The 25,390-nt window shown below is 43.4% G+C and overlaps 1 protein-coding gene across 1 annotated transcript in view; it reads right to left on the bottom strand.

Annotated features, from left to right (window-relative positions):
- Nucleotides 1-2,531: 2,531 nt before the first annotated feature.
- Nucleotides 2,532-25,390, bottom strand: part of Gpat3 (glycerol-3-phosphate acyltransferase 3) — a 49,241-nt gene continuing 26,382 nt past the window's right edge. Inside the window, exons 4-13 of the mRNA XM_050155817.1 lie at nucleotides 17,991-18,261; nucleotides 16,511-16,585; nucleotides 15,880-15,969; nucleotides 14,425-14,518; nucleotides 11,504-11,619; nucleotides 9,979-10,034; nucleotides 8,698-8,783; nucleotides 7,892-8,020; nucleotides 7,549-7,628; nucleotides 2,532-3,895 (exon numbers count right to left, since the gene is read on the bottom strand). Coding sequence (XP_050011774.1) covers nucleotides 3,784-3,895; nucleotides 7,549-7,628; nucleotides 7,892-8,020; nucleotides 8,698-8,783; nucleotides 9,979-10,034; nucleotides 11,504-11,619; nucleotides 14,425-14,518; nucleotides 15,880-15,969; nucleotides 16,511-16,585; nucleotides 17,991-18,261 — 1,109 coding nt within the window. The 3' untranslated portion in view covers nucleotides 2,532-3,783. The remainder of the gene's footprint in view (nucleotides 3,896-7,548; nucleotides 7,629-7,891; nucleotides 8,021-8,697; nucleotides 8,784-9,978; nucleotides 10,035-11,503; nucleotides 11,620-14,424; nucleotides 14,519-15,879; nucleotides 15,970-16,510; nucleotides 16,586-17,990; nucleotides 18,262-25,390) is intronic.

Genomic DNA, 25,390 nt, shown 5'->3' with positions numbered 1-25,390 from the left:
GAATGCTGGGATTAAAGGCATATACCCCAGCACACCTGGCCTCACTTGCTAGTTTAAGGAGGCATTCGTGTGATTTTTTCCTTTATCCTCTAGGAGGATGGCTTAGTTCTTCTGAGAAATAAAAGTTCTGGAAAGAGATAGCTGTAAATTTAAAAAAAGAAAAAAAGAAAAGAAAGAAATGTTGTGTCCCCCCCCCCCCCACACACACACACACACACGGGCTGGGATTACAGTTCTGTACCACCACACCTAACTCTATGCAGTGTTTGGAAATCAAACCAGAGCGTCATGTGTGAGAGACAATCCGCCCCAGCTGAGCTCCATCTTGACCTATTTGTAAATTAAGTGTCCTGAAGAACTTACAAAGTGAGGTGTGGGAAGATGTGAACTGCCACATGGAACTCAGGAGGTTTTCACGTAGAGGACACAGAGACCCCATGGCAGGGAGCAGCTGAGGGAAGCTGCAGAAGCTGTGACTTCTTCCTTACGGTGTCAACGGATCAGACTCTGACCATGATCAGAAAGCACGCCAGTCTCTGAAGCTACTCCTGTGCTGTGAGTCTCCTGTGTTTCTGACTGTGGGGGGCGCCTGACTTTTGTGGGAACCGTCTTTGATACAGGCAGCCCTGGCTGCACCTGTTGCTAAAACCAGGCACCGATTGAATGGTCAGACCTTTATCAGAATTTTCAGTGCTGGTGTTAAGTGGCTTCAGGGATTGTTCCTTCAGAACCACAGTTTTGCTTAGGACATGAGACGAAATGACTCCAGGAATCCATCCCTTTCTCTAAAGTTCTGCATAAATTTGGCTAACCAACAGTGCCAAGTATTTGAGAGACTGCAGCTTCGCCTAGTCCATCGCTTGGCCTCGTATCTCTGTGGAGAAAGAGTCTACTTCAAGGTGCCATGTTAGACGTTTACCTGGATGTTAGCCAAGGCACACCTGGGGTTAGTCCTAAGGCTCCATGCTTCTCCAGGAAGGACTGTAGCTTCACCATGACTTTGCTCAAACAGTGGGTAAACGCATCATCATGCCTCAGTACTTCACTGGCATTTATGACTTTGATAATTTTGAAAAATTCTAGTCTGGCTATTTTGTTTATATTTTCCTTGACTCTGGTGTGCTCTCATGGTTGATATGGACATTACATCTTGGAGGAGTAACAGGACAGCGTGCTCAACCTTCCCACTGCATCTTCTCAGGTGGTCCATGCTGCATCCGCTCCTTCACAAGGGTGTTCACCCCTGGCCTTTGATTAATGTGTATTGGTTGTCTCGTGACACTATAACAAGATGCCAGGAATGAGTTTCTCATAGTTCTGAAGAAGTCTAAGGTAGAAGTTTGAACATGGCTTTTCTCTGGTCTGTGTGTTGTCCCCTTTCTCATAGGTCAACAAGTCCTACTGGTTGAGACTCTTCCTACAGGACCACATTTTACCCAGTGACTCCTGTGAAGTCGCATAGTAATATTCCATTAACTAGCATAGACGACAGCATTATTGTTCTCTTATGCTCTGTGAAAGACATCTGTGTTCAAACACAGCAACATGAAGTGGACTCAGTAATTCAAGCCTTACTGAATACTAAAGGTAAAAATAGGAACGTCTCTTTCTGAGAAAAAAAAAATTAAATCAAACAAAGGGTCACTTTAGCAAAGCTGAATGTGATCATTCTCCTTCACCACCGCCCTAATCTGTTTTTAGGAAGAGTCAAACCCGAAGCAACAACAGAGCCAGAGGGAGGAGAAGAAAGTGAAGATGCTGGCCACCAGGGACACCCGTGTGCACTGCCCTTTGGATCTAATCAGCTAGAGGAGCACTGACTGTGCCTGCCAATCTAGCCAATCACATTACCTAAGATTGCCTGAGTCTGCCTGCTTTAGACGGGGTTTGGAGTGGGTATTCACCCCACCCACGACCTTGGGCTGACCTTCTCTGACCTTTACTATCCCTTTAAATGGGCTCCATACTATTCCTTTAAAAGGGCTCTCATGGACTCAAGGACCAGATTCCAAATAGCCAGGCTGCACACCAAGGTGAGAAAGAGAGTGGTGGCTGAAGTCCTGGGCTGTCTTAGTCAGGGTCACTCTTGCTGTGATGAAACACCATGACCAAAAGCAACTTGGGGAGGGAAGGGTTTATATCACTCACAGGTCCACCATCCAAAGCAGTGTGGGTACAGACCTGGAGGCAGGAGCTGATGCAGAGGCCACGGAGGGTGCTGCCTACTGACTTGTTCAGTCTGCTATCTAACAAGGCAGGATCACAGCCCAGGGATGGCACTGCACATGATGAGCTGGGCTCCCCCCAACCCCCACTGATCACTAATTAAGAAAACACCCTACAGGCTTGCCTACAGCCCAACCTCGTGGAGACATTTTCTCAGTTTAGGCTCTCTCTTCGGATGACTCTAGCTTGTGTCCGGTTGATATAAAACTAGCCAGTGTATGTCCAATAAAATCTGTTGCTGAAACTAAAACAACACTTGCTTGCTACAGGAAAAGAGGGAGACACGGAGGAAGAATAATACAACACCCATTTAAAAATATAAAATTTATTCATCGTCAGTAGGACAGTTCACTTTCTGTATAGAGTTTCTCTGGAGGTTCCTAACAGCCTCAAGAGCTCTCCGCGGAAATATATTGCTATCATCAAATATTGCTCATGCTATTGGACTCGGAGAAAGCTTGTTTCCTCTTTAAAAACATTAAGGCTCAGTTTCCAAAAGGTAAATTATACCACTTAGTTTTCTGCTTAAAAGGCCAGGGAAAGTTTGGGACTAAATCACTACAGTGAGGTTGGTGGGGGCACAGGAAACAAGTTCCGCATTCACTCCCTTCCTACTGAAGACAGTGTGATTGTTTATTAAAGGCTCCTTCCCTTTTACAAACAAAAAGAAGAAAAATCCTAAGACAAAGGAGATCTTTAGCACACAAACAAGAAAAGCTAACTGGGCTTTTCCCGCTGCTGCTGAACTGAACATGTTGTGGGAACAACGGCAAACAAACGGCACTCCTACGCATTTCTTAAATAAATATAATCAATCAACATCTCTCTTGCAACACACGGGGGAGGGGGCGGGGGGGGAATAATCTCCATTCAATTCCTTTCCCATCAGGTGACCACAGATTTGCCCTTTTCCCTAAAAATAATCCTCCATTTTTCTTCCATTCTTAGTGCAGAATGCAACCATAATTGTGCCCGTAAGGAATGAGCTATGGTGAGATTTCACATAGGATACCGAAGTCAACAGCTAGGTGAGGTGGCACATGCCTGGAACCCTAGCACTTGGGAAATGAAGCTAGGAACAGTCAATAGTTCCCCACCAGTCTTGACTGTGTAGTGAGTTTGAAGCCAGTCTGGGCTATATAAATAACACCCTGTCTCAAAATAATAATAATAAAGGAGATTGAAGGGAGAAGGAAATCGAATTACAGAGTTTGGGATTGTTTGTGAAAATTACCTTATTGACAAGTTCCAAGCACACTTTAGAAGCACGTTTTTGCACACAAAGATTTCATTCAATCATCAACGACACATCATTTTACAAAAGGCAGACTCTGTTTCCACTCGAGAAGCAGCCTTACAACTCATTGAGTTCACAGTCTAACCAAGATGTCAGAAAAGGGCACCTGTAGGTTCTGCCTCCGGCGTGAAGAGGTAGAGACAGTCATCCGGTAGAAAAGACTAACAATAAACGAGCTACGAGCGGCACAACAAAGCAAGGCTATAAAATGTCTCTCCTGAAGGCCAGCTCTGGGAAGAAGCCACGCTTATCCGCAGTGCTCAGTCCAGGTCCAGGCTGGGAGAGCCATTGCCCACGATCATCTTGCTGTAGTTCTTCTGCTGCTCTTCCTTAAAAGTGTCCTTCACCTTTGCTCTCTTCAGTCCTCCATCCCTGCGGACAGAGAGGTACACATAGGAGGATGCTCTGCCAGTGAAGACATGGGGCTGGGCGTGCTCACACATGCCTCCTGGAGCCAGGATGCTCAACAGAAACCAGAGGAGCAGAGAGATGCCTCCTGGAGCCAGGATGCTCAACAGAAACAGGAAGGGCTGATTCTGGTCTCTGCTCTACAAATGACAAAGTGTGTGCTCCTTTAAGCAAAGAACACGCCTCTCTGAGCTTGGTAACAGTGGAGAGTAATATCACCTGTGTGCCATTTCCGCCCTGAAGAGGCAGCCAGCTTTCTGGGGCTGAAACTTGAACTCAGAACTTTGTACATCCCTAGCTTCTGACCTGTTTTGTTTCAGAAGTTAGAGCTGCTGTATTCAATATTTAAACAGAAACAAGGATTACTACAGCCAAGATGTTTCTTTAGATTCTTTCCTTGGAAAACCAAACGATGGTTTTGCACTGACTGTGGTTTGCCGAGAAAGCCTGTGAGAAGCTGTAAACACACACACACAGGAAACGATGAGATTGCTCTCCACTCGAGAGTTATAAACACAGGCAAATTTCTTAAAAATAAACTATCTAATAGTCACTCAAATCCAACCCTATGTTTAACCACTTTATTTTTATCAAAAACATATTTACACTTTTATACTCCAAAACAGATTCAAGATAAAACAATCAAAATCGTAAACTGCATTTGGCCGGAAGTTAGTGCAGTAGAAACAGCTTTCCTCCACTGGGGCCTTGAATCTTAGAACCTTCTCCAGGGCTGTGGACCACAGATCTTTCTGGGTTATAAGGGCTCTCTCTGAGTGTCTTACTTCTTTGGCCAAAAGGAACAGCAAACTAGAGAGCTGGAAGGAGACCAAGCTATGGGCATTGCACCTTCCCCGCCCCCATTATAATAACTCCTGCGGGGAGGGGGCTGAGAACTTTGTGTTGGGGCTGCTGAACTTTAGCCCAGTCAGGCAAGTTCTGACAGTACCGAACGATCATGGTTCACACAGTGAACAAGATTCCACGAGGACGGAAACTGACCTTCATACAGACACATCCCTGAAGCCCGTGCAATGTTCAGAGTCAGGCCTCAATCACAGCCTTCAACTTGAAAATGGACCCGGTTGTGATGGGGTCCTAAGAACTGTACACATAAGCCTCTCTTCTCCAGATGAGCCACCCCTAATTATTCGTAGCGTTTACATGGATTTTGAGTAGCAGGAAACAAAGGAGAAGGAGAGAGAAGAAAAGTCTTTTTCTTTTTTTAAGGCCTGAATCAAACTGGACAATAATCCAAGCGCTGCTGCTGCTGCTGCTGCTGCTGCTGTTAATAATGCCTGTTCCTAAGCCTCCGGGCATCTCCTTTGGACGTTCTTATCCACCCAGTGAACAGGCCCAGCTATGATGCATCACCTCTAGGGCCTTCAAATTCTAGCAAACTCCCCACTACAGTAACAGCGGATCTTAGTTCTTTTAGGAAGGTACAGCCATATAATAGCCAGTTTAAGACACAGCAAAAAGTCAGCAGTGGTGGTGCACGTCTTTAGTCCCAGTAGTTGGGATGCCGAAGCAGGTAGATCTGAGTTTGAGACCAGCCTGGTCTGCCAGGGCTACATGGACAAACCCTATCTCAAAAAACAAAAGTAATAAAATTAAAAATACTCACCACCACCACCACCCCCAATCACACAGCAGTTCTCAATCACCTGCCAAGAAATTAGTCTAGACTTATACTCAGCAGGTGAGTGAAAACTATATCCAGAAAGTCAGGAAGGCTCTCTCCTTTTGGAAAAACAGGCCAGGTAGTTAAAAGTAATCTTATTTATAAAACAGCATATGATCCAGTAGAAGGAAATGGAAAAGCTCAAAGGATTTGTTTTGGTGTGTTTTGCTTTTCTGAGATAAGATCTTACTCTGTAGCCCAGGCTGGCCTGAAATTCACTATTCAGTCCAGGTAGGTCTGGAACTCATGGGAATCCTCCTGCCTCTATCCCTCAATACTAAGGTTAGAGGTGAAGGTCATTGTTTACAGAGATCCTAAGTGAACCTGACAGTGAGTGAGTCTACCTGCTCTCTCTCTCTCCCTCTCTCCCTCTCTCTCTCTCTCTCTCTCTCTCTCTCTCTCTCTCTCTCTCTCTGTGCTTGCTTCTCTCCCTGCGCCTGAAACCACAGCCCCAGCCAGAAGCTTTTCATAATAGATTCAGATAGGGCTAGCATGTCAGGTAAGAGGAAGCATTGGGAAACGAGGTTTTAAGAAGAGGAAAAAGAGGAAGTCAGCTACACATATGAACTTGAAGAATCTAAGATACTTCTAGCCTGAGGGCGGCCTATAGTTTTGTGATGTTAGTGTTTGCCAGTTTAACACTTCCAGATTAGATTGCAAGATGAAAAGATGCTCATCTTAGCCTGCAGCTTAGAGTAGAAAAGCTACTGTCAGTCAAGAATTCAGACTCCCAGCAGTCATATGGCATCGACTTCCAACTCCCATCAATTTCCAAAATTGGCTAATTAGCATAATAACTTCTAAAATGACTTTTTTGCTATAAAAATTAGCATCAAAAAAAGCACAGTGTTTGACAGAAACAGGCTGGGAAGGCATAAATTAACTGATTTCAAGACAGGTGAATGGGCAAAATATATTTTAGTGACACTTCCCACTATTGGATAAAGGAATATAAAATGCTAGCCAGCCCATCTTTGAAGATATGGCCAAATTCCCAGTGTGACAATACCTGACAATGAGGACTGTAGGTTTATTAGGGTTGGACAAGGTCAAAAGGGTGGGGCCCTTATAGTGAGTTGTGCTCTTATTACAAGAGACACTAGAGAGTTTGCTCTCTCCGTGCTTGAACAAAGAAAGCAGCCTTCTGAAACCCAAGGAAGAACCCGCACCAGAAACCGGCTGACCATCCTAAGCTCAAACCTTTAGCCTTCGGAACTTGGAGCAAACAAATTCCATGAGGACACCACTGTGTGGTATGATGTTGTGGCAAGCCAAGATGACCAATGCACACACCTACATTAACCCTTCATCAGATAAAAAAAAAAAAGAGAGAGAGAAGAAAAGGAAGAAAGGAAGGAAGCTATATCTATCTATCACCAGAATATCTCACTTCCTTCCTTTCTTCCCATTCTTCAGTTTTCTGATACAGCAACAGTGAGAATGAAACACAAACAGCCCTGCCCCCAAATCCAGGCTCCCTCTCCCTTCCTCTTCAGTAAAAGAACTCTCACTTTTACCTAAGAGCACGGTCATCCAGAGCAAAGACTACATTATCCAGTTTCCTTTGCAGCTCACTGCTACCCCGAGACTTGCAGGAGACAGATACAAGTTTGTTACTTGTGCAGTTTCCAGTGTGTGCACCTATGGAGATGGGCGTGTCCTTTTCCAAGGGCCCCCAGTCAGTCATTTGCTGTGCTCACTGGGTGAAGATAGAACCTCTATCTTGGGCCATACAGTAGAGGTGGGTATAGGAATAAAGGCGAAGCTCTTAGCCAGCCTTGATTCCCAGGCTAAAGTGGGAGAGAAAAGCTTCTACATACCTATTTATGTTTTTCTTAAATACTTTTTGCTAAATCTATAGCTAACCAGTGTAAATTTTGTTAAGTGTATGTATTTTTACAAAAGGAGACAATTGCTTCTGAGAGGCTCTTACCAAGGCAGCTCCGTCAGTCCTCCTTGTATAGCGATGGCGGATTTAACCCTGTTCGCAAACTGAACCGCATCTTCTCCTTCCTGGTTAAATGAAAAGGTTGCACTTCTTGAGTACAACGTTTTTAAACACCTGAAAATGTCTCAACATCATTTTTATCTGTTTTTATAACACTAAATACATTACTAAGAAACATCCCGTTTGCTAAGAATGAAGAAAAGCATGATGGGAGACTGAAGAAAAGCATGATGGGAGGAATGGAACTACCCAAGGCTTTAGGAAAAGGTTTTCTTGCTTTTATCTGATTAAATAAAACATCAAAGACTGGGCATGATCTAAGCAATACCTCTCTGGTCATGGGAGGCATGTACCACACATCGCAGACGATGGCCCAGCTGGTCATTATTCGAAGCAAGTAGCTCACCATGTTGTATTTACTGCTGTTCCAGAACGCGTCACCAAACTGGGGGTTGTACTGCAAGAGAACAATCATCCCAGCCATGAGTTCCATGCTGGCTTCTCTCATCCAAATCAGAGTTTCTCAGATGGTAAGATAAATGAGCCTATCAGACCCTGAGAGAACTGACTTCTTCCCTTGATAGAATTTTTAGCAAGAACTAAGTCAACCCCACTAATGCCTTCAAGTAGTGCCAATTGCTTTGCTAAGCAGAGCCCAGAGTGCTGCACTAAGAAAGCTATTAACATGACTTGTAAATATGTGACCCCACAATTAATTAGAAAGTCAGCAAAATCAGGAGTCAATCATATTTGCCCACCAATAATATTTGTATTAGTATTAATACAACCTCGGCTGCATAGTCATCCTGTCTGCCCGTCTGGCCAACTATCTATCTTTCTGTATCTATGCATCTTCCTATCTCCGTCTCTAAGTATCTTCCTACTATCTGAGCATCTATATATCGTCTACCAGTTATCTATGCATGTGTCTATCTCCTGTCTATCAATTGTTGACTTTCTATCTAGAGAGACTGCGCTCAAAATGTATACTATAAAGATCCAAAGAAACTGAATATACAAGCGTTCTTCATTCTTGCATGTTTTAAATTTGTAATGATATCAAATAAAGCTTTTGTAACGATATCAAATAAAGCTAACAATGAAAGGCTCCCCAACTGAAACTCTGAATTCTACCTTCATTGCCACTGGATAGATGGTCCCTCCGATTTCAAAGCTTCCTTTCTTAAACATCATGACGGAAGTATTGTTGATGCAGGTACCTGGCAGAGGAAGTGAGGAATGAGTCACTGATGTGGGATGTTCTTTTATTTTATATTTTTATTGTGGCTTTGATTGGTTAATGAATAAAGCTGTTTTGGCCAATGGCTTAGCAGAGTAAAGCCAGGTGGGAAATCTGAGCAGAGATATAGAAAGAGAGTAGGCAGAGTCAACATGGAGCTGCCATGTAACTGCCGAAGGAGACAGATGCCTAAAATATTACTAGTAAACCATGAACCTCGTGGTAATACATAGATTAACAGAAATGGGTTAATTTAAGATATAAGAGCTAGCTAGAAACACGCTTGAGCTGTTGGCCAAACAGTGCTGTGATTAATATAGTTTCTGTGTGATTATTTGGGTCTGGACAGCCGGGAAATGAATGGGCAGTCTCCACTTACAAGTCACTTTATAAAAACAAATTTTAAAAGGAATTTCTCTGGAGATTATTACATTTTTCACATGGGTGCATGTATCAGGAGGTCAAAGCTGCAGATACTTTACTGCTACTTTGAAGTCAACTCTTGCTTCAAAAACAATTCAGAAGTTTGGAGTAATTTTTTTTTTTGGAGTAATTTTTTTTTTTTTTTTTTGGTTTTTCGAGACAGGGTTTCTCTGTGGTTTTTGGAGCCTGTCCTGGAACTAGCTCTTGTAGACCAGGCTGGTCTCCAACTCACAGAGATCCGCCTACCTCTGCCTCCCAAATGCTGGGATTAAAGGCGTGCGCCACCACTGCCCGGCAGTTTGGAGTAATTTTAACAGCAAACTTTCACTTTGCCACTGAACACTTAGCAACAACCCCATCACAATGATTGACAGTTTCAATGCATTTCAAGTATAACACCTACAAAGTCATAGACTGTGCTGTTTAATACCACTGTAGAAAAAATTACTTTACAAATCAAATAAGCATCAGGTGATGGTGCACACCTTTAATCCCAGCACTCCGGAGGCAGAGGGGAGCGGATCTCTACGAGTTCAAGGCCAACCTAGTCTACAAATTGAGTTCTAGGACAGCCAGGACTGTTACACAGAGAAACCCTGTCTTGAAGAGGAAAAAAAAAATCACTAGGTTCTGTGACCCATTAGAAAGCAGGAAAAGAAAAGGCTCCTGTCCCTTCCTCAAAGAGTGCCAAAGAGTCCGTCAGATAGCTTATTGCCGTCAGCTGTTGACTGGTGGGCAGTCTCTGCTCTTACCTTCAGGGAAGATTAATATGGGTAGCTTTTTCTTATCAGCTATGTGTTCTTTTAATCTGTAAGAAAAAAAATAAAGGATCTAGGAGTCAATATTGAGAGACAAAGAGATGAGAGTCCTTGTTCTTCATATCCTGCTAACAGGAAAAAAGTCGTAAGGAAAGAAATAACTGACAAAAGAAAAAGAGATAAGGGGCAAGGGGACAAGGAAATCGGGGCTCTTTCATTTTCTCTGAAGTGAGTGGGTTTTGCTAACTTCAGCCTAGTGTGTTTGGGATAGAGTCTCATTAGCTTCAGCTGGCCTTGAACTCACTATGTAACCTAGAATGAGCTTAAACTCCTGACCTTCTGTTTCCACTCTCCAAGTCCTGGGACTACAGGTATGCATTGCCAAGTCCAGCTCTTCCATCTGCTCTTAAAAGGGACTTAGACAGCCGCGTGCCGTTAGTGTTCTGCCCTATCTCCATGTGTGGGTAAGTCGGTGTGTGGAAAAAATGGGAAGTCCGATCACGCTTGATCTGTCTGCATTATGGCCATTAAATACGTAACCCCTCAAATGAGTCAGGGTGCGCTTTCCTATGAAGTCAAACACCGTAAACCAGGTATGGGAATCCCAGTATTCAGGGGGATGAGACAGGAGGCTGGCACAAATAAGTCTAGTCTGGGCTCCAGAGAGAGGAAAGGGTTTGCATTAGGAACACAGGCCACCCCTGCATGTCTAAAAACAGTAAGCACAGCCTCTTCGGGGAAAGCTTTTCCTTAGCTTTCTTCCTGCTGGGCTCATCTCTCTTTCTGTAAAGATCTGCTGTAGCTGGGTATACTCTCTACAGCCCTGTGTTCATGTTTCAGCTGCCACCTGTGGCACTGCTGAGGGCTGATGGGAGCCTTTAGGAGATGGGGTTAGAAGAAAGACGTTACTCACTAGGTACCTGCCCTTGTTGGGAAGACTGAGACCCTGGTCCCTCTACTCTCTCTCTCTCTCTCTCTCTCGTTTCCCTGTCCCCATAAAGTGATCGGTTTTCCTCTGCCAAATTTCACTTTATTGTGTAGTCACAGACCCAAGCACCAGAGCCAAGGGACCACACACTGACTACCCAAAAACCAGGAGCCAAAATAAACCCATTCCCCTATTGTGCTGATTCTTGTGTATTTTGTGACGGTGCCAGAAAGATACAGCGGTGATCATCAGCTCTCTGGTAACTAGATTCTAACGGCCCGGGGCCACTCAGCAAAAAACAATCATTTATTCAGCAAATAAATTTTTGAAATTTTAAACTTTTAACAGTTCAATGATTGTACTCAAGTCATAGCAAAACAGACATCTGAGCTTTCCAGTCTGGTTATAATATGCAGCCATATATCCCCCTGACTACAGAATTGTTACATCAGCCCTATCAATGACTCCAGAAAAATAGAGCTTTGCATGATTTTGTTCCCATCTTAATATTTTTTTTCCCTTTGGTCAAAAGACCCAAGTCAATCAGCTTCTCTGTTCCTCCAATGAAGGCCAAGGAACTGCACTGCTTACCTCTTAGTGACCAGGTGTCGGTCCCTCATCTCTGAGCGCTCAAACCAGACGTGTGGACAAGCCTTCACCATGGCTCTCTGAAGGATTCCCATCAACCCACCATGAACCTGTCCAACCTAGAAGTATCAGGAGAAACAGAAAAACATAAAGGTACACCCACCCACAAGATGCAAGGGGTCTTTTCGAGAGAGGGAATGCTGTTTCCCACTCAGAGAAAATACTGACTGCCTTTTACTGACAGGTAAGTCCCAAATCTAGTCAACAGAATTGCGAAGCCAAATGCAAGCCAAAATGTGTTCTTTAGCAGTGCCCTGGACGTTAAAGTCACTTCGCTCCATGGACTGCGTTATAACTCTGAAAAACAGAGATCCCTCATCTTCACCAAGATCACGGAAATGCAAGTCAAAGCCACACTGAACTATGATTTCAAATGTACCCAAACGGCAAGGACTTAGTGCCTGATACCACTCAAGGCTTTGGGGAAGGAGTGAGGACATCTAACAGCTGTCAAGATGACATAGTCAACTATCCTCCATTTAAATCATTACTTTTCTAGAGATTCTCCCTGAAAATATATTGGCACAATGAAAATACATGCTCAAAAGATTATGCGATATAGTATTGCTTATTGTTGCAAAATATTGAAAGATACCTAAATGTTGAAATGCATGAACAATAGTGTCAATGATGTGATGGTGGTGGAGGGGTGTGTGTGTGTGTGCATACACATGCATATATACGGTAGAATATGTGTGTGTGCATACACACGCACATATACAGTGAATACGTGTGTGTGCATGTGTTTATATGCATGTGTGTGCATATGTGCATACACACGCACATGTACAGCAGAATATGATGCAGCTGAGCAAAGGCCAAGGCTGACCTCTAGGGCAGATAAGGAGTGATGCTTTTTTCCAGACAATGGTGTTAAATGACAAAGGCAAAAGCAGATAAGGATGTTGTCTCTGGGGTGAAATAAAAAATGAAATGATACATTTGCCTTTTTTAACCCTTCAAGAAGAAATAAGATGTACACATGATGCACAGAGAGACATACTTACAGGCAAGACAATCACATGCAAAAAATGAAAATAAATATCTTTTTTCAAAGTGGGGTGCTCTTGGGAGCAGACCTCCTTTTGTAACTCCAGGCCTTCCTTCTGACAGTCAAATCCTCACTAGACATCCTGGCTTTAGACTCCACATCATGCAGCGTGAGCCAGTAGCTTCTGTTTCTCATAAATGACCCCATCTGCAGTACTCTGTTAGCAGGTCAGCACAAGGTGGACCTGAGAGGGGCAGCTCAGCGGCCTAGGCCTCTGCTTCTCCTATGATGAAATCCCAGGCCTGACCTAACTGCATCACAGAGAAAATCAAGTACAGTGGATGAAGTAGGTGTGCTCACACACACAGAAGGCTGGTACAGATGCCCAAGCATGTTCTGGGGCTCTGAGGGATGCCTTGGGCTTTAGGAAGGATGCCTAAAGATTGAAATTATATACAAAATTGTGTTTGTATGACACATATGTGTGTGTGTTTCCAGTTTCTTTTCATTTTTCAAAGTATATAACCATCAACTGGTCACTAGCCTACCAAAAGAGGTAGACCAATTACTATCTCTTTTCTCAAAGATGATTTAAAAAAAAATCCTTAGGTTCAAAATAACCTCACTTAACTTAATGACTTATTAAAAAAAAATACTGTTCTAGGAGTTACATGTTCTGAAGATTTTATTTCACTATTTACTTTGGCATGGAAATGGGGGTGTGTCAGAGTCTCTCTTGTGTAACTCTGACTGGCCTGGAACTTGCTATGTAGTCCAGGCTGGCCTCAAACTCACAGCTATCCTCTTGCCTCTCCCTTCTGAGTGCTAGGACTGTAGAAATATACCACCATGTCTAGGTTGTAATTTTATTTTAGACATTTTTATTTCTTTTCTGATGGTGCTGGGGCTAGATCCCAGAGTTTCACACGTGCTAGACAAGTATTCTACCACGGGAATATGTCGGAATCCACTGAGATTACAATCTTAGACAAAACAAATGTAGCAGCAAGTGAGAATCTTTACAGAGGCCTTGTTGATCATACAACCCATGGAGAGTGTACATGCTGGCACCGTGCAAACCAGTGTGCAGGATGGTACTCCCCACTCACTCAAACACACACACCAGTAAGGTACCCTTCAAAGGCTTTCCCAGAAAAGCACCCTAGGCCACCAGTATCAATCTGGAGAACTGACCGGTGAACAAAAGCCACCGTATGTCCTCACAGCCTGACCCTCCATCTATACCCCCCACTGTGAGAAGAGGAGAACCCAGGACACTCATCTGTCTAATCGTCCTGTGCCCACACCTCCTTAGGACACGTCTGACCCATGAGCAGGAGGAAGCTTGAGTCAGCATCTGGGATTCAGCCAGCAGAGGAAATGTCAAGACCAACTGTTTGAGCAACAGAAGGTACGGCGGACCTGGTTTTGCTATGGACTTCATGGTTATCGGATTTTCTGCCTGTTTCCTTTGCAACCTGAGACCCAGGCTGAGGCACAAGTATTTTGCCTTTCTTTCCAGATCCTCATGAAAGAAATAATTTTTTTTTAAGAATTGTACTCATCTCTCTGAAAAGAGAACTAACTGGCTGGCTGGATCTGTAAAGCTCTGGCGAGGAAGACTTTAATGTTGTACGGTATACTAAACACCAGCTGGCATGTTCAGAGCAAGATGAAATCAACGTTACAAAGTTCCGTCAAGGAGTTTTCCCACCCTCACTATTACAGCTATCTTCCCACAGCGTTTGCTCCTTGTGGAAATGCACTGAGCAGCCTATCCTGCTCGGTCCCAGCCAAATCCCTAATAACAACCAGCGCTCTGGTTTACAATGCAGCAAACACACACAACTGAACTACAAGGAGCCGTTCTTACCATGGCATAGCATCCATCCGTGGTCAGGATTAAGACATCGATGGGAGAAGTGTGATTGGCAACACAAATGCCGCCCTTCTGGGGTCTGTATTGCCTGCAATTAAAATAAACCATAAGAACACACTTGATTTTTACAGGGCAGCATGTAAAGACTCACCAAATGCTCCCAGCACTTGGGAGGCAGAGGCGGGCAGATCTCTGTGAATTCAAGGCCAGCCTGGTCTACAAGAGATAGTTCCAGCACCCTGGAACTACAGAGAAACCCTGTCTCGGAAAAAAAAAAAAAAGACTTACTATATGGGTCCATCTTTAAAACATTACCCCGTGTATTACGATGAGCTACGTGAGGGACCATAACATTCTTTTTGTAATTTATAATTTGCTTTATTAAATCACAACTATTTTGATTTATGTTGATTGCCCTGAGTATAATATGCTATTATGTTGTTGAGACAGGGTCTCTTGTAGCCCAGGCTGGCCTCAAACAGACTGTGTAGCTGAGACTGGCCTTGAACACCTGATTCTCTTGCCTCAGCCTCCCAGACGTTAAGATTACCTTGTGGTCCACCACACTCAACCAGTTTAAAAACTTTAAGAAGCCCTTTGTTGATTAACATCTGGTCAAACCAAATGACAACATGTTTCTACCTGTAAACGAGACCAGTCAGGCTGGGAAGAGCTTGTTCTAGAATTCCTACAATTAGGATGCTGCCAGGCAGGGTGGCTTGTGTCTGTTATCCCAGCACTTAGGAGACCAAGGCAAGAGGATGGCCACAAGTTGGAGGCTAGCCTGTGCTACTTTAATGAGTTCCAAGACAACCAGGGCTACGTAGCAAGGTCTTGTTTCTAAAAGAATGATAATAGTAAATAATAACAAAGTTTTTTTTTAAAAAAATAACATTGAATTATGAGAAAAGTAATTCAAAAGCAATCACAATCACTTTAGTTTAGTTGATGCTTGTCCCCTAGCTACTTGTATTCTCTGATTGTGGGTAAAGAGAGCAGAATAAAGTATTCCATCTTAGGAACCAGGTAGAGAATTTTAGAAACAGCAAGACTAAGTGTGGAAAACAGGCCTCAGACTCAGCCCTCAGCCATACCCCAGGACTGCCAGCAGCAGCATCTTCAAAATAGACTGACCCAGCTCAGAACCTGACTTTGAGCCTGCGCCACCCTGGGCAACCAGACCCAGAGTTCCCACAATTCATCTCTCCCGTGAGATAGCAGTGCCCACCCCCCAGGAATAACCTACGAGATAGTCACAACTCAGCACATGCCTGTCTACGAGCCCTGCTGTGTTAATTTTTGTATTCCTTCTGAAAACACAGCAATGAGGAACACAGAAGTTCCCAGATCCCACTGCTGCCTCCCCGACGTCCTTCCAGCTCTCATCACCCCCACCCCCTCCCTTCCCGCTGGAGCTGTCTGAAGCCCGCAGCCACGGCCTACACGCACTTGTTATGATAACGGATGGTTCCAGACAGGGACCGGACACAGATCCTAGAGCAGGTCAGATGCACCAGTTCGCTCAGCCAGTTTTTGAGGCTGAAAGAAGAAGAAACCGTTTTATTATCTTGTCCTGGGTACTCCTAAGAAACACAATAAAAGCTTCAATGCGCTGCTTGCAGCAGCAGCCTGGGTTCCGTTGCGTCAAAGAGTGATTCTTGCCATCTCGTTCATGTGTTGTCTATTAAAGGCCCAAAGTACATCAGGAGATTTAAACAAAATTCCAGTATGAAGTAACCGCCACCCTGCCAGATTATAATAAAGTCCTAAAAGACCAGCTGAAGTTTCTCGGGTCTGGACCTCCCAGGTTGCCGGGGTCAAAGACTCTGTTTTTCCTCTGGGTTCCTCAGTCTCACTTTCTTTTTTCCTTTCCCCTTGGAAAAAATATACTTTCAGTTTGAACAGATTTTAAAAAACAATCAAATAAAGACCATGAAAGATGAATTCGGTAAGAATTCTCACAAGTGGTTTGAGACCATAACATTAATGCAAAACCTATGAACTAGCAAAATTCTAGCTTTGTGGTCACAGCTAGGGAGAGAGGACAGTCCTATGTGAGGCTAGAAGGAAAGAGACACACCTGCTGTCTGGGAGCTGTCCAACCACCGTAGTTCCTATAATCATCAAATTGATCCCAATGAAAGCCAGAGTAACCCTGAAAGAGAAGAGAAGGCTACTGTAATCATTTGCCAGACATTAGGGACACAGCCTGAAGAATTCCCTCACAGCCTCCTGAACACCGAAACTATTTTAACTTTGGAGACAGAGCATTATGGAGTATGGTACAGTGATGGGAAGGTCTGTTAAATGTGGATTCCAACATGACTCTGTAGATCGTTCTATGGTTCATTTTGAGAGGAAGATAAAAAGATGGTGGGTTCTCAGAAATAGAAGCTCTATGGGGACATGGGCTGGTAATCTCAGCACTTGGGAGGCCAAGGCAGGAGAATCAGGGGCTCAAGACTATTCCAGGTTGTTTAGCAAGTTCAGGGCCATCTGGGCTTCATGAGACCCTATCTCAAAAAGCATCAAATAAGCAAAATAAAAATGAAAAGCTCTAGTATTGCCTGGCAGTAGAGGCATACACCTTTAATCCCAGCTCTTGGGAGGCAGAGGCAGGCAGAGATCAGTAAATTCAAGGCCAGCCTGGTCTACAGAGTGAGTTTCAGGACAGCCAGAACTGTTACACAGAAATCCTGTCTCAAAACAAAAACAAAAACAAACAAACAAACAAAAACAAAAAGCTCTAGTATTTCCTTCCCAAATGTCAAAAGACAGTCCTGTTCATCCCCAGAATACTTGGACCCCACTTTGGAAGCAAAGAATTAAGGTTCCGGTGGAGGCCCCAAAATGTGAGCCTATATCCACCTTGTCTGACGGTCAGAGTTTTTTAAGTTGGCTCACACAGGGAGATCCATTCCATCCTGACAGATGGTCAGGATGTGCAAGCGTACTTCTGCTTCTTCTGTAATAGGAGGTCACCTGGGGAGTGGCTGCCTTCAGGATACTTGGTCTAGAGTGGCTTCACTGCCTAAACAACAGAATGCTAATGACTTGATGTCTCCAAGTGTTAAAGCAATGAACTGTTCGAGTTGTCCTTTGTATCATGTTAAAGAAGGCTTTGGTCGCCTTCTTCCCCATTTCATATTTGAGTATAAAAGCAGTGGGGTATAAAAGCGTATGGATAATTAACCGCGGACAATTTCTGTATTCACTGGGATGCCCTCCGGTACTGTTCTACGGTTTCTGTTTTATTATTTTTTCATGCATCATCATAGTCTTTACTTATATTTCTAAATTCCCAGACCCCTACCCTGGCAAGAGGTATTTTTTGTCTAGGCTGCTCCCCAACAGCTTCCAGTTCTGGTAATAGTATATATGAAGTTCTGAATTTCACCGTTTACCACAGCTGCAACAATTCCCAAAAGACAGTCTAATCCACAGTATTAGGACACAAAGGAACACACACATACACATATAAACACTTAAGCAGCCATTACACACATCATGAAGAGGGAGGCTGGACTGGATGGACCCATAAAACCAGGCAGGAGACTTACCTCAGAGGCAGGAGAAAGCAATAGCGTATTAGGACACCCAGCACCCACACCATAGTGAGCTTCGGACTGATGTACTGGAAGTTGACGTTGGTTCTCGTGAGGAGGTTCCATGACACTAGCTCCTCAGAGGAGAACCTCTGGGTCACCTCGTCTTCCACAATGGCTTCCAATCCCTTCTTGGAGAAATAAAACACATCGGAGAGCTCGAAGTCCCGTCCTCGAAGACCGGAGAGCCCTTTCTCCATGGGTGACTCATCTCTTTGGATAATACCTTAAAAAGAAAGTATCAGACATGAGAAAACGCCACAGGAGCGAAGGGGCTATGTTAACTGCACAGAACACAGAAAACAAGCTCGGGAGTGTCACGAGTGACGTGGGAGATGTGAAGATGTTAGTGCATGATGGGAAGAGGTGAGACCACAGCATCTTCACAGAGCGACCTCCACCTAGTGACTTCATAAAAGTTACTTCATAAGAGACTTGGGTCTATGTGTGGTGACAGAATGCTGGCCTAGTATGCACAAGGCCCTGAGTTCAATTCTCAGAACTGCCAAAAATATTTAATAAGGAAAATACAGCCAGACATGGTGGCAGACGTCTTTCATATAGGCATTCAGGAAGCAGAAGTAGACAGATCTGTATGAGTTTGAAGCTAGCCTGGTCTACTTAGAGAATTCCAGCCCAGCCAGAGCTACATAGTGAGACCCTGTCACAAAACAAAAAGGAAGCCAGAAGGTGTTTCAGAAAAATAAGCAAAGCACATCTGGATTGATAGAAGTAACTGTGTTTCAGGAAAATATGCAAAGCACATCTGGATTGATAGGAGCAGCCGCATTAGTAAACAGACACTTTGATGTTGCAATAAAATCTGTGACAGAAATGGTAACTGCTACCCTTAAATCCCCTGTGTAAAGTGGAAGGACCTGTGGCCGGCCTTAAAGTGACTCCCCAGGAAAGGACTAAAAGAGTTCTGCTGGGGATTGGTAATCCCACTCCTAAAATGTTCCTCCCTAAAAGCTGCAGGGAAGACATTCACTGTAGCACCTTACCCAGGATTGGTAATCCCGTTCCTAAAATGTTCCCTAAGAACACAGGGAAGATGTTCATGGTAGCACCTTCCCCAGTGATACACAGCACCACTGTTAACAAGGCTCCAGTATCAAGTGAAAAGAGATGGGACTTTAAACCAATTTAAAGCCATAAAATACGTTTATGGAGGGAAAAAAAATACCAAGAAGAAAACATGCTCTTTGGGTAACAGTATTAGGTTTTCTTCTCCACTGAGACTATTTTCTGTAAAAAAGTAATTCAAAAGGTTTTCAAAGCCAAGTTTACCAGAGAAGGAATGTTTCTCTCTTCTTTTTGATGTTCTAAAGGAATAACAGCATGATGTACTGGGCGACCCTTGTAGAGGGCCCAACAAGTCCTAAGTGGATGTGTAAGGAGTGGAAGAAGTCCTAAGTGGATGTGTAAGGAGTGAATGAAGTCCTGAGTGGATGTGTAAGGAGTGGATGAAGTCCTGAGTGGATGTCTGTTGCTCTCAAGAACACCAACGGCCTCACACCCACAGACACTGGTGAAGCCTTCCTGGAGTTAGGTTCAGAGATTGGCAAAACTGCCCTCTATCCCATAGTTCCCAACCTGTGGGTCACAACCCCTACGGACCAGATATTAACATTACTATTCATAACAGTAGCAAAATTACAGTTATGAAGCCGCAGTGAAATAATTTTGTGACTGGCAATCACCACCACGTGAGAAAATGTATTAAAGAATCACAGCATTAGGAAGGTTGAGAACTATTGTGTGATTGGCCACACTGGCAACCACAGCTTCCTGCCAGACAGCTACAACCTGAGATTGCTCAGGTAGACTGCTTGCCTATAGATGCTTCCTACCAAGACTAGCTAACTCCTCCCTGTGTTGTACAGAATGGATGCCCTGAGGTTCTGAGCTGTTGTTGCCAAGTAAGTTCACTCCATCAGAGCGAGTACAGTGAGTACATCTGTCTGTGTGTCTGTCTGTTCTTCTTGCCCTCACAACCCCAGTCATGTCAAGTCCCAGCTGTTCTGGGTTCAGGACACAGCAGGAGAGAAAGAAAACTTGACTTGAAATTGAAAGTCAGGTTGTGTTTATGTCAGGCACCAGCTCCATGGTGGGTGTGTGTCTTTTATATAATGAAGAAGTTGGACATCTTTAGTTTTCTTACAGGACTAAGGCTTTGGGATCAGAGAGTGAGAGGATATGTGTGGTTTTGCCTAATTGTTTTATCTAATAACTTAATTATAACAACAAAAGAAGTTAATCAAAATAATTAGAGTAATAAAGCATGCTCTTGAATGCTTATTAGATTGTTTTTTTTTTTTTAAGTTAGGTCAAATCTTTCTTGCTTTTAATTACTTCCAGTGGATGGCCCAAGACTGTGTCCCTATCAAGTCAGCCTCTTGCTCCACAGGCTCTGCAGTGCCCTAAGGCAGAGTACTCACTCTATCCAACTACTGGCTGATACTTAGCAATGCAATAGTTTCATTATTTAGCAATCTATATCTTTCTTAAACATCTACAAGCGTTAGAAGGCAAACTCGTCAGTAAATCTCTGAATAAAATACACCAGGGACAGAAGATAGACCTTCTAGAAATATCCTTTCTCAGAATGGCCAGAGATGAGAGAATGCAACTCCGAGTTGATTACATAACTGAGCTAAGGTGGAAGAACCCTGCCTACACTGTGGTTTGCCAGCCCCACCCACCTGGAACCTAGCCTGTGCCCTGCAACTCCAATCAAATGGAATGCAGTTCTGTATTTTTAGTTAAGTATCTTTCAAAAATGTGTGGACAGCTGCAACGCCTCGGGATGGACAAAGAAGACTTCTGTTATATACTAAGACATACAAAAAGCCAGCAGAAGAATGAACTGCAAAGCTCAGTAAGGACGGCTAAGAACACAGCAGGAGAAAGCCTGTCATGACTCGACTCTCAGAAAAGATGCTCGGCTTCACTGCGCCACAACAACATAGTCACATGGAGTGCTCCACAAATTAGTAAAACTGTCCTGAAAAGCAATTCAGCACCGTGGAGCAGAGGCAAACATTCAGAGAGCAGGACTCAGGAATTCCACTCAGAGATCTTTTACACAATACCAAATGCACAGAAGGCTACAAGCACGGGTCATCCCGCCCAGATATGCTAATTGCCTTCATTTCACCACATTTACTTCGTTATTCCATCTCTACACATGAAAATATTTTTTCTGGTCCGCTTAGAAGAAACTGTGCACACAGTGTTCTTTACCTCTCCACAGACATTTCCTCGGGATACTTAACCAGAACAAAAGTATCAAAAGCTAAGAGGTTGGCACAAAGCAATGCTGGTGTCTACTCTACCTCATTCAATCTTTCACAACTGTCCTTTATGACAATTTTTTTCCTGATCCAATATTCAACCCAAGCTCCTACATCACACTTACATGTCAAATTTTTTTTCTGCCTTAAATATACTAAGCTTCCTACATCTCAAGATATTGTTTTATTTATTAAACAGGGTGCTGGGTATAAATATAATAAAAACCACAACAGGGAAATAAAAAATACCCGAGACCAGTAGACCCGCAATACCTGAAGATGAATTTATAAACGAGGCCCTATAAAGAGGCCTCAAAACGTTTTCTTCCTGAGATACAGTAACTATTGCAGGTCGAACTATGCATCCAATCTGCCAAATTATAAACTTCTGACATGAAGAAAATAACTGATATAATCAATATACAGTGAAAACCATGAGTCAGGCACCAAATTGGAGGTTAGAAAAAAGAGTAAAAATATTTCTTTGGGCACTAAAAAATGTCTGGAAGGAGACTAAAATTTATCGCACGCATACATCAAATTAATATAGGCACAATTCTTACACTATCATAAAGAACAGGAGTTGGAGAGATGGCTCGGTGGCTAAGAACACTGGCTCCTCTACCAGAGAAACCAGGTTTCATTCACAGAGGCAGCTTACAAATGTCTCTATAAACTCCAGTCCCAGGGGCTGTGACACACTCTTCTGGCCTCCGAGGGCACAAGGTGTACACACAGTGCACAGGCGTACACACAGGTAAAACACCCATACACATAAAACAATAACAATGTCTTTTAAAGAAAGTCTAGTTGTTTTTTAACAGACCAATCTTGATCTTTCAGACCCCACACTTAAGTGAGCAAACACGGACTCTAAGACATTTTCCTTTAGTTTTACAACTCAGTTTAAGAAAATAACTTCTGTGTTATTTTCTTAAACTTTGGGCTAACGAGGGAGGGGGACTCAATTGGGGGAGGGGAAGGGAAATGGGAGGTGGCGGTGGGGAAGAGACAGAAATCTTTAATAAATAAATAAATAAATGAATAAAAATGAACTTAAAAAAGGGGGCTTGCAGGACTGTAACACAATGGGGAAGAATAAAGGCCATTAACATTAAAAAAAAAAAAAAAAGAAAAGAAAGCCATGAATATTTGAACTTTGTCCTTACACAAAATGCTCGGGCTGAGCCAACATAGACCATGCTTGGGTAAAAATGAAAATTAAGAGCTAGCTCTTGGTCTAATGCAAGAGATTAATTGCACAAGGTGCCCTGCAGCCCTCTGCCTTGGCCTGCAGAAACGGAGGCAGGGGTTAAAGCCACCTCCTCCACAATTAACTCTAAATTAGCTGAGTGAACTTTTGGAGATACCTGCCCCGTTGTAAATCGTCCTGGGTAGCATCCCATCCTCCAGTTATAGAGGGAACTTCCTAAGCCACCGATTAAGAGAAGCAGACCTACTGCAGATCCATAAAGGACATGGTAATTACACACGTAAGTAGAACCTTAACCTACCAACGTTCCAAAGGTCAGGAGTCCATTGTTCCAAACCTGATTAATCAAGAAGCCAACTCAGTTATCATCCTCTATCAAGAAGGCAGGTGGGACTGAGGGCATAGCTCAGTCAGCCGGGTGATAGCCTAGCATTTGAAAAGCTGTGGACTCAATCCTCAGCATCATATAAAAGTCCAAACAGGGATTAAAAGGTGGCTGTTCCTCCACAGGATCCAAATTGACACCCAGCACCCCCTTGGTGGCTCACATTGTAGCTCCATTCTCAAAGATCAATGCTGTCTGCCTGCCTCCTTGGGTACCAGGCATAAATGGTACACCAACATGCATGCAGGCAAAACATGAATACACATAGAGTTAAAATTGCAAATAAAAATAATTTATTAAAGAGCAGAAGTAGCTGCGCACACCCCTGGAACCCCAGTGATTCAGGAGTTGAAGGCCAGAAGTTCAACAGCATTCTCAGCTTTAGAGTGAGAAAAACCTGGGTTACCTGTCACCCTGTCTCAAAAACATTTTAAAAAGTAGGCAATCAGCCAGATGGTGGTGGCACACACCTTAAATTCAGCACTCGGGAGGCAGAGGCAGGACAGCCAGGGCTGTTAAACACAGAGAAACCCTGTCTTGATTAAAAAAAAAAAGTAGACAATCATCTATTATTGTTTATGGATATTGTATATGGAAATATATAAAATTAAGTGTACACTCTCCAGGGGAAGGGTGGGGCATGAGAACATTCTGGGAATTGGTCAATTGGTTCCATTTCTTGGTTTCTCAACTGTGGGTCTCAGCCCCTGAATGGCCCTTTCATGTGGGTCACCTATGACCATCAGAAAACACAGATATTTATAGTACAATTCATAACGATACAAAAATTACTGTTATGAAGTAGCAACAAAAATAATTTTATAGTTGGGGGTCAGCACAACATGAGGAACAGCATTAAAGGGTCACAGCATTAGAAGGTTGAGAACCACTGCTTGGGATGTAAGATAATTAAGTTCACTTTGGTAAATACAAAATACGCATTTGTAATTTTAGACTCGGTGGTAGTTTGAATGTAACTGACCCTATAATCCCAAGGGGAGTGGCACTATGAGAAGGTGTGGCCTTGTTAGAGGAAGTGTGTTACCGTGGCCCTGGGCTTTAAGGTCTCTTTCACTCAAGTATTGCTCAGTGTGCAGACGGTCCACTTCCTGTTGCCTTAGGACCAAGAAGTAGCCAGCACCATGTTTGTCTGTACACTGTCATGCTTCCTACCGTGATGATAATGGACTGAACCTCTGAACTGTAAGCTGTCACCCAAACTATTCCATTTTTAAGAGTTGCCAGGTTATGATGTCTCTTCACAGCAACAGAAGTCTTAACTAAGACAGACTTCTTCCTACATATACTGTTCTCCTATTTCATCCCCAGTTACTCAGAAAGTAGGGCAGAGAGGAGAGGGGATACTATGGCATGTGGCCTGATAAAGTCCCTCCTTATGAAAACCCAGTTTCCTTCTGAGCCATAGCTATGATCAGCCTGATTTTAAACGGACCGAAAGAGAACAATTATAACCATGGCTGTATGTTAAAGCTGGAGAAATTCTGCTGGGATCTGAACGTCGATCCACCTCATTCTACTTGTTAATTGCTATGGACATTTATAAGTGAATCACCGAACAAACTACACAGGCAAATAACAGGTCCCCTGTCTGTCCAGCTTCTTGCATCTTTCTTCACAATGATTCAGCAAAAGCTCCACAAGGCCAGGTCCCAGTTTCTCCACTTCCAAAGCATCCCTTGAGCCATTAGTCAGGTCATAGCTTCAGGGCGTCCGTCAGGTAACCTATGCTTACTTCACAGCGACTCCTGGAGCTTCTGGTGATCACGTCAGCCTTTCCCAAATACTTTTTAAAATATTCTTATTGTTATAATTTAAGTGTAATAATGAAAATAGTGCTATGATTATCGTTTCTTGATTTTGTTTGAGAGAGTGTCTCATATCCCAGGCTGGCCTTAATGACGTCGCTGTGTAGCTGATGGCCACTGGACTTCTGATCCTCCTACCTCCAGATCTCCACATCTGAGATCGCAGATGTGAGCCACCATATCCAGTTAACAGTGCTGGGAAGGCAATCCAGCGTTTGTGCGTGCTAGGTCACGTGAGTGTGTAGGTACCTTTGGGGGCAAAAGATGTCCAGTCCCCTAAATCTCAAATCATAGACTATCATGAACCGTCTGACATGGGTGCTGGGAACTGAACTTCGTCCTCTGGAAAAGCAGCTGAACTGTAGTTTTAGATTCCTTCCTACATCAGGAATGCTGAGTCAGCTCTCCAGCCCCAGAATATGCTACTACCTATTTGTAAATTCCAAACTTTCAATGTCATTTATAGGCTTAGTCTACAATTCATTTGAGTTTTAAAAACAGTTCAACAAGCCAAGTAGGGTGGATGGTTCACACCTATAACCTCAGCACTCTGGAGGCTGAGGCGGAAAGATTGGGGTCCTGACCCAAATCAAAGCACAAATAATTCCACAAAAAAAAAAAAAAAAAAAAAAAAG

This window comes from Alexandromys fortis, unplaced genomic scaffold (genome assembly GCF_014885135.2).
Source record: "Alexandromys fortis isolate MF-2015 unplaced genomic scaffold, M_Fortis_MF-2015_v1.1 scaffold_87, whole genome shotgun sequence".
NCBI lineage: Eukaryota > Metazoa > Chordata > Mammalia > Rodentia > Cricetidae > Alexandromys > Alexandromys fortis.
This window is presented reverse-complemented; position numbering and strand designations above follow the sequence as displayed.